Source organism: Nerophis lumbriciformis, linkage group LG36 (genome assembly GCF_033978685.3).
Source record: "Nerophis lumbriciformis linkage group LG36, RoL_Nlum_v2.1, whole genome shotgun sequence".
Lineage (NCBI taxonomy): Eukaryota > Metazoa > Chordata > Actinopteri > Syngnathiformes > Syngnathidae > Nerophis > Nerophis lumbriciformis.
The window spans coordinates 21,004,825-21,015,000 of NC_084583.2; the positions used below are offsets into that span (position 1 = coordinate 21,004,825).

At 40.3% G+C, this 10,176-nt stretch overlaps 1 protein-coding gene across 1 annotated transcript in view; it reads left to right on the forward strand.

Annotated features, from left to right (window-relative positions):
* Window positions 1-10,176, forward strand: part of ndst1b (N-deacetylase/N-sulfotransferase (heparan glucosaminyl) 1b) — a 245,040-nt gene that overhangs the window by 234,145 nt on the left and 719 nt on the right. Inside the window, exon 15 of the mRNA XM_061930656.2 lies at window positions 10,003-10,176. This exon is cut by the window's right edge and continues 719 nt beyond it. Coding sequence (XP_061786640.1) covers window positions 10,003-10,122 — 120 coding nt within the window. The 3' untranslated portion in view covers window positions 10,123-10,176. The remainder of the gene's footprint in view (window positions 1-10,002) is intronic.

Sequence of the window (10,176 nt, forward strand, 5' to 3'; positions counted from 1 at the left end):
CGTGGAACTGTGGACCAGCTCTATACTCTCGGCAGGGTCCTTGAGGGTGCATGGGAGTTTGCCCAACCAGTCTACATGTGCTTTGTGGACTTGAAGAAGGCATTCGAACGTGTCCCTCGGGAAGTCCTGTGGGGAGTGCTCAGAGAGTATGGGGTTTCGGACTGTCTGATTGTGGCGGTCCGCTCCCTGTATGATCAGTGTCAGAGCTTGGTTCGCATTGCCGGCAGTAAGTCGCACACGTTTCCGGTGAGGGTTGGACTCCGCCAAGGCTGCCCTTTGTCACCGATTCTGTTCATAACTTTTATGGACAGAATTTCTAGGCGCAGTCAAGGCGTTGAGGGGATCCGGTTTGGTGGCTGCAGGATTAGGTCTCTGCTTTTTGCAGATGATGTGGTCCTGATGGCTTCATCTGGCCAGGATCTTCAGCTCTCACTGGATCGGTTCGCACAACAGGAAGCAATCCGCCGTTTTCTCAAACACCGAGTCAAATCAGCTCTGTTATTTTCCGTTTTTTCGACTGTTTTCCGTACCTTGGAGACATCATGCCTCGTCGGTGTGTTGTCGGAGGGTGTAACAACACCGACAGGGACGGATTCAAGTTGCACCAGTGGCCCAAAGATGCCAAAGTGGCAAGAAATTGGACGTTTGTTCCGCACACTTTACCGACGAAAGCTATGCTACGACAGAGATGGCAAGAATGTGTGGATATCCTGCGACACTCAAAGCAGATGCATTTCCAACTGGACTGGACAGATCAGCTTTCAGGAAAAGAGAGCGGATGAGGGTATGTCTACAGAATATATTAATTGATGAAAATTGGGCTGTCTGCGCTCTCAAAGTGCATGTTGTTGTCAAATGTATTTCATATGCTGTAAACCTAGTTCATAGTTGTTAGTTTCTTTTAATGCCAAACAAACACATACCAATCGTTGGTTAGAAGGCGATCGCCCAATTCGTCCTCGCTTTCTCCCGTGTCGCTGGCTGTCGTGTCGTTTTCGTGGGTTTCGCTTGCATACGGTTCAAACCGATATGGCTCAATAGCTTCAGTTTCTTCTTCAATTTGGTTTTCGCTACCTGCCTCCACACTACAACCATCCGTTTCAATACATGCGTAATCTGTTGAATCGCTTAAGCCGCTTGCAGTGTGTATATTGTACATATTACATATTGTTATGAAGAGGTCTGTTACTACATTATATATATACTTGCAGTGTGTATATTGTACATATTACATATTGTTATGAAGGGGTCTGTTACTACATTATATATATACTTGCAGTGTGTATATTGTACATATTACATATTGTTATGAAGGGGTCTGTTACTACATTATATATATACATGCAGTGTGTATATTGTACATATTACATATTGTTATGAAGGGGTCTGTTACTACATTATATATATACTTGCAGTGTGTATATTGTACATATTACATATTGTTATGAAGGTGTCTGTTACTACATTATATATATACATACAGTGTGTATATTGTACATATTACATATTGTTATGAATGTGTCTGTTACTACATTATATATATACATGCAGTGTGTATATTGTACATATTACATATTGTTATGAAGGGGTCTGTTACTACATTATATATATACATGCAGTGTGTATATTGTACATATTACATATTGTTATGAAGGGGTCTGTTACTACATTATATATATACATGCAGTGTGTATATTGTACATATTACATATTGTTATGAAGGGGTCTGTTACTACATTATATATATACATGCAGTGTGTATATTGTACATATTACATATTGTTATGAAGGGGTCTGTTACTACATTATATATATACTTGCAGTGTGTATATTGTACATATTACATATTGTTATGAAGGTGTTACTACATTATATATATACATGCAGTGTGTATATTGTACATATTACATATTGTTATGAAGGTGTCTGTTACTACATTATATATATACTTGCAGTGTGTATATTGTACATATTACATATTGTTATGAAGGTGTCTGTTACTACATTATAGTATATATACTTGCAGTGTGTTTATAAAATGTTGATGGAGGGTTTTGAAGTTGTTTTAGAGGCTTTAAAGGCTGCAACGGTGACTCCCATTAACTGCATCATCCAAGCGTTTTTATCATCTTTAGAATCCTAAAAGAAATACTGTATAGGTAGACATGTTCTTGTCTCTCATAATGATTGTGGGCAAATATTTTTGACTGGGGAGCCACATTGAGAGAAAAAATTGTGTCTGAGGCTGTAAAAGTGTGCTGTACAGTATGTGTGTTTGACTCCCTTTTTTTCAGGAACTCTAATACCAAAAGTCACAATGTCCCATAGAGTTCTAATAAAGTTATGACAGACCACCTCAAAAAAACAGAATGGAATTTTACAGTTTTTTACTGAATGAGACACCCAAAATGTACATGAAAATAAAGAAAGTGGGGATTTACAATATTAACTATGAACAATAAAAGACTGAATATTGACAACAAATGAACATCTTTTACTTCTCAGAGCAGCTCCTCTATAATTGTGTATCTTTTACAATCATCCATCCATCCATCCATTTTCTACCGCTTATTCCCTTTGGGGTCGCGGGGGGGCGCTGGAGCCTATCTCAGCTACAATCAAGCACAACACAATAACAATGTAACAAACAGCAAAATGTGAATGCAAAGTGTAATAAACAGCTACAATATGATATATTATCACGTAAAAATGTGCTTCCGCATTTGTTGCTGACACATGCGTTTCGGGCTGGCTGTTCTGAAAACAAGCCCCGCCCACTCTGCTTTGTTACTACCGTATTTTCCGCACTATAAGCCGCCCCGGGTTATTAGCCGCACCTTCAATGAATGGCATATTTCATAACTTTGTCCACCTATAAGCCGCCCCGGACTATAAGCCGCGCCTACGCTGCACTAAAGGGAATGTCAAAAAAACAGTCAGATAGGTCAGTCAAACTTTAATAATATATTAAAAACCAGCGTTCTAACAACTCTGTTCACTCCCAAAATGTACGCAAATGTGCAATCACAAACATAGTAAAATTCAAAATAGTGCAGAGCAATAGCAACATAATGTTGCTCGAACGTTAATGTCACAACACACAAAATAAACATAGCGCTCACTTTCTGAAGTTATTCTTCATTCGTAAATCCTTCGAATTCTTCGTCTTCGGTGTCCGAAGTGAAAAGTTGGGCAAATGTGAGATCCAAAATGGCCGGTTCCGTCTCGTCGAAGTCATCGGAGTCAGTGTCACTGTTATCCAGCAGTTCTGTGAATCCTGCCTTCCGGAAAGCTCGGACCACAGTTGTGACCGAAATATCTGCCCAGGCATTTACGATCCACTGGCAGATGTTGGCGTCGTCTGGCGCTGCCTCCCTGTCTTAGTGAAGGTGTGTTCGCCTTCTGTCATCCATTGTTCCCACGCAGTTAGCAGTCTAGCTTCGAATGCCCTGTTGACACCAATATCTAGCGGCTGGAGGTCTTTTGTCAATCCACCCGGAATGACGGCGAGTATTGAATTAAGCACGTAAGCGTGTCTCTTAATGTGATGTTATGAGCTAGCAAATATAACAACTACACTACCCAGCATGCAACGATAGTTACGAGCATGCGCGGTAGCCCTGAGAAGCGTTGTATGCTGGGAGTTAGAATGTGGTTATGAGCACGCTGTGAGTAAACGTTGAGAACTCAGTTAACACGCCTCGTCTGCATTATTTATAATTAGACAGACAACACACTTAATAGGAGCCATTTTGGGGTCTTTACATAAACACACAAATGGAAATGAAACGTCACATATCCCAGCATGCACCGCGCGCTTCTTCTTCTTCCGGGGGCGGGTGGTTGCTTACAGTACAAGAAGAAGCGCTTCCTGTTCTATGGGGGCGGGTGCTTACCTTGGCGGTTGCTTGCGTAGAAGAAGAAGCGCTTCCTGCTCTACCGGGAAAAAAGATGGCGGCTGTTTACCGAAGTTGCGAGAACGAAACTTTATGAAAATGAATCTTAATATTTATCCATATATAAAGCGCACCGGGTTAAAAGCCGCACTGTCAGCTTTTGAGTAAATTTGTGGTTTTTAGGTGCGGCTAATGGTGCGGAAAATACGGTAGTCTGAGCTGCTGTGACCTAGATGACCCTAATAACTCCTATAACACTCAAAAGCGCAGATTTCGACCATTGAAACACTTTCTATAGTTCAAGACTTAAGCGCATTTAAAAACAGCACTGCACATCATAATAGTGGATACAGTTTTCATGTTAAAGGTCTAAAAAAATGATGTAGAATGTCCAGTGGGCCAGATTGGAAATCATAATGGGCTGTATTTTGCCCAGGTCTGTTGTAAAAGATAAGCAAAATTCCCAAAAGAAAGTGCAGTTCCTCTTAAAAGGACAATGTGCAGTTACATTAAAACTAAACATTTTACATGATATACTAGTTACTGTGGTAATCTAATTAGTTACTATGGTCATCTAATTAGTTACTATGGTAATGTAAGTCACAGCAGCTCAGACGAGGCACCAAGCAGTGTGGGTGGGGAGCGTTTCCACAGAGTGTTTCCAGAGCATGAAATGTGGGTGTCAGGGACAGATGCGGAAGGAGATTTTTACAACAAAGTTCTAAAGCTTAGTGATGTATCACATATATCAGATTGTAGGTGGGTTTATTTTTTACCCTTCACGTTCATATTTCACTGTGTTAGTTGCATTTTTGTTGCGTTTCGCTTGATTGTAAAATATGTGGATGGAGAGGGTTTGTGATGTTCATATGTTGTCAATATTCAGTGTTTTATCCTTCATAGTTATTATTGTAAATCCCACATTATTGTCGTACTTTCTGGGTGTCTCCTTTAATAGAAAATCCGTTTTTAAGGAGGTCTGTCATAACGTTTTTAGCATTCAATCAGACATTATTGTGAGGTTTTGTATTAGTGTACCTAAAAATAGATATACCGGCCCCCAGACACATTTTTTTCTCTAAATTTGGCCCCCGTGTCAAAATAGTTGCCCAGGCCTGATCTGATCTACAATGTAAATAGTCGTGAAAATAAAGAAAACTCGTTGAATGAGGAGAAGGTGTGTCCAAACTGTTGGCCTGTACTGTATACATACCTGCCAACTACTCCGGTTTTCCCGTAATTAGTACGGTTTTCATCAACCTATTCCGGGTTACGGTTGCAGTGATAAAAAATACGGTTTTTCATTAATTAAATTTATTTTTATTTTTTTAAAGTTTTATTCACGAAATCGCGTAACAACAATGACAATCGACACTGCTTCCCGTAACTTCCTATCGAGCCATTCCGAAAGCCACGCGCGAGGCTATTTATAGCACCGCTGCCAAGCAGTTGCCATTGTTTCCAAACGAGCGAACGATCATGGAATCAGCCGGAGAAAAATCGCAAACGAGTCTTAAACCGAAAAGAAAACTGCAGTCATTCCGTGAAGAATATTCAAAAGCCTATCCGGGAATAATTCACAGCACAGAGTCAGCGCTTCTAAAAGTTTTTAACGATATCCTCCTGTCCACTGATTCTGGTAAATATGTTGTCCTGGTGCTTTTAGATCTGTCTGCTGCGTTCGACACCGTCGACCACGCCACCTTAATCACTCGTCTTGAGAACTGTGTGGGCATTAAGGGCGCCGCCCTCAACTGGTTCCGGTCGTACCTAACCGACAGGAGTTTTTGTGTAAAAGTAGACAGTTTTATGTCGTCCACAGCTCCTTTACCACATGGGGTCCCCCAGGGCTCAATCCTTGCCCCAATTTTATTTGCGCTTTACCTTCTCCCCCTTGGTTCTATTTTTAGGAAGTACAGTATTGCATTTCATTTTTATGCCGATGATTGCCAGATTTATTTTCCCATGGCACAAAATAACACGGTTCAACGTCTTATTGACTGCCTGCACGACATCAAAGTCTGGCTTTCAGCTAACTTCCTGAGCCTAAATGAAGATAAAACAGAAGTTATGTTGTTCGGTCCAAGTCGCTCTCCCTCCCCCAACGTTGACCTCGGCACTCTGACCCCGTATCTCAGCGACTCTGTCACAAACCTGGGGGTAAAGTGTCGTTCAAAAAAGCTTTTATCAATTACGCCAAATAGCGAAAGTGAAACCGCTTCTATCAAGACATGATCTTGAGAAATTAATCCACGCTTTTATCTCGACTCGTCTTGATTATTGTAATGCCCTGTATGTTGGCATTAGCCAGGCCTGCAGCTCGTGCAGAACTCTGCTGCTCGTCTGCTAACACAGACCCGCAGACGTGAGCACATCACCCCTATTTTAGCGTCCCTTCACTGGCTCCCTGTGCGTTACCGAATACATTTTAAACTCCTTTTATTTGTTTTTAAATGTCTAAACAACCTCGCGCCAACCTATCTCTCCGACCTCCTTCAGCCTTACTGCCCCACCCGATCCTTAAGATCAGCCGATCAGCTGCTGTTGACGGTCCCTGACACAAGGCTGAAGCTTAGAGGTGACAGAGCTTTCGCCGTTGCTGCTCCCAAGCTCTGGAACGACCTACCTCTGAGTGTTAGACAAGCCTCCTCTCTTCCTGTTTTTAAATCTCTCTTAAAAACATACTTTTATTCCATGGCTTTTAACACTGAGTGATATCCATCCTGCAATGGCGCCCCATAATACACCTGCTGTGATCCTGTTTTTATGTTTTTATTAATTCTATTTTAATTATTTATTTTTTATCGTGTTCTGTTTGTGTTGTGTTGTGTTTGCTCGGTACTCGTTTTATCTTTTAACCTGCTCATTGTACAGCACTTTGGCTACCCCTGTGGTAAATTTTAAATGTGCTCTATAAATAAAGTTGATTTGATTTGATTTGATAATTATCCGTTCCAAAAAGGGTGAAAACTACGCGAATTGCACCTTGTGCAGACAAGATTTTTCGATCGGACACGGAGGAATTAGCGATGTAAAAGACCACGTTGGGACAAAAAAACACAAGTCTAATGCCGTTGCTAGCGATACAAGTGGAAAACTTTCAACGTTTTTCGTCGCCCAAACAGATTCTTTGGATGTGATAAATGCTGAAGTTTTATTTATGGAGGCAATAATTGAGCAAACAAAAAGGTAATGACACCAATGTTATCTATTGGAATTGTTTAGTACTGTTATACTGTTAAAAGTGTTTATACTATTTATGCTTTCAAGTCCAAGTTGAAGAAATCTTGTTAAATGTTGACAGCATAACTACCAAAATACAGAAGTATGTCCTTAATATTTTTGCAGTGCTATTTCTGTTGAAAAGTTCAAATGATTACATTAGAGATGTGATGTGCCACTTTTCAAGTGTCTGATGGCTTAAATTCATTTTCATTCATTTTTCATATTTTGAATTCTTTTGAAAGGCTTACAAAAAAACTACATTTGAATTGTAATTCCATGCTATTGACGGGACTATTAATTTTAATGAAGTTAGCTTACCATGTTTACAGTATGATAATTGTGATAGAAATGTGAATTTTAGGCACAGAATATTTTTTACAATTGAACAAGGCAGTAGATTATACAAGCTTGGACAGAAAGTTAATAATGACACCAATTTTTTTTTTTTAATGGAATTGTTTAGTACTGTTTTACCATTTGTTTACTGTAAAAAGTGTTTATACTTTCAATTAACAAATTGAAGTCTTGTGAAAGGTTGACAGGATAACTGGCATTAACTGTCAAAATAATTTCAAACTATTGAAGTTAGCTTACAGAATAAACATGTCAATCAACCCATATGATTTTTGCTGTAATATTTTTGTTTTGAAAAGTCACTGTGACTGATAGAAAAGTGATGGTTTTAGCAACATTTTAACCTGTCTGAATGCTAATAATCATTTTGCGTCGGGGGGGCGAAGCTGAACCCCCCACCAGGACTTTGTCCTGGACCTACCGGGGCCTGCGGCCCCTGGACCCTGGCTACTAGGTTTTTCTGATTTCAAAAGTTGGCAGGTATGTGTATATAGTATATAATACCAGAGGTGTGGACTCGAGTCACATGACTTGGACTCGAGTCAGACTCGAGTCATGAATTTGATGACTTTAGACTCGACTTGACAAAATGTAAAAAGACTTGCAACTCGACTTAGACTTTAACATCAATGACTTGTGACTTCACTTGGACTTGAGCCTTTTGAATTGACATGACTTGACATGACTTGCTACTTTCCCCAAAACCCAAAGATGAAAAAGTTATTCGGGAGCGCTCCGTATTTTTCATTGTGTACTTGTCTATCAGCGTTGCGTGTGTCAGCTGGTGTGCTCTCAGTACAACAGCCAATCAAATTAGATCTACTTTGTTTTCATCACACAGCATTCATCCAATCAAATTGCAGGACAACCAACGAAGAAGACATGTCCAAACCACACGCCAGTGAACAAAAAATGATACCAAAAATAATTTTGTTTGGGTATAAAAATTACGAGGTGGTCAACACAAAACGGTTCGCAGTATGCAACACATGCGGTTCGAAAATTACTGATGGAGAGGCAACAACTTCCAACTTCGTCCGGCATTTGAAGTTGCACAAAGAACGGTAAGTTTTGAATGTAAGATAACGTTTATTGGCTAAGTAACGTGACTTTTATTTGCTGTGTAGTTAAATCAGTGAGGCTGTAAACTCACTGCTAACGTTATAACGTTATTGCAAACACGGGAATCTGTTGCAGTTCACTACCTTATTCATACTTTTTGTTCAGTGATTTTTTTAAGCAGGGTTACGTTAGTCAATATATCACACGTAATGTTAGACGGCGGTCAGCAGCACCGCGTATTTTAGACACCTAAAAAAAGACAAAAATAGTAAAATAAAGGTCAGTTAAAATGTATACTATATTATGAATATGTGTACCGTTTTAGCTAGCTTTCTGACATACTGTTGGTTGTTTACCTCAGTGGTCCCCAACCACCGAGCCGTGGCCCGGTACTGGTCCGTGGATCGATTGGTGTCGGGCCGCACAAGAAATATATATATTTTTTTCTTTTTTTAATTAAATCAACATAAAAAACACAAGATACACTTACAAGTAGTGCACCAACCCAAAACAACTCTCTCCCCCTTTTTGTTCTGGGCATTGAACATGAAGACTCTTCCTTCACTGTTCCGAGTGGCCATGAGAGTCTTGGCAGTGCCTGCCTCCAGTGCTCCAGTGGAGCGAGTTTTCAGCCATGGTGGCATCATACTACGCCCCCATCGTGCACAAATGACTCACAGACTCTTGGCTAATTTGGTCTTTTGCAGATGCAATGCAGCATAGGGCCCTGACATATAAAAAGTACAACTTTTTTGTTATGTTCACGTATATGTCATGTTTTTTCAATGTTAACACTTTTGTACAAATAAGTACATTTGCACTTTATTTTTCAATGTGTTTGTTCTGTAAAGGAATGAGTTAATGTTTAAAATGACTGGTTAATAGTGCTATTATAAAGTGCAATGTCAGCACAATTTTCTTTCCTGCAATTTAAAATGCACTTGTTTTAATAAATAAATACAGCGTTTGAAAGGCATACACAATCTGTGTTAATATATTAGTCTGTGGTTAAAAGGACTTGAAAGGACTCGAAACTCAAAATGCAGGACTTAGGACTTGACTTGAGACTTTCCAGTCTTGACTTTGGACTTGACTCGGGGCTTGCCTGTCTTGACTCGGGACTTGACTCGGACTTGAGGGCAAAGACTTGAGACTTACTTGTGACTTGCAAAACAATGACTTGGTCCCACCTCTGTATAATACTATTTCTGGTATTGTAATGTAATGCATACAGACACCAAATGGACAAAAGAATTGGGACACCTTGTCGTATAAATGATGTAAAATGATAGAAAACACAGAGTTGGCCTTATTGCTGAGAGTTGAAGCTAAAGGTGTTCAATGCAGTTGAAGTCGAGGCACTCCAGTTCTCCCTCACCAAACTCATCCATGCAGGTTGTTGTTGATGTTTCAATTCTTTTGAGTTCTACAAGGCGTGATTGACTTTTCCTCCTCTCTCCTTCAGTCCCTGGCGTTCCTCAGGGACTACTACAGGGATCACAACATCGAGCTGTCCAAGCTGCTGTACAGAATGGGCCAGCCGCTCCCCATCTGGCTCAGAGAGGAGCTGGTCCACACCAGGTAGCATCACCGCAGGGGGCAACCGGGGAGACATTACAGCCCCGAAGCATTCAATAGC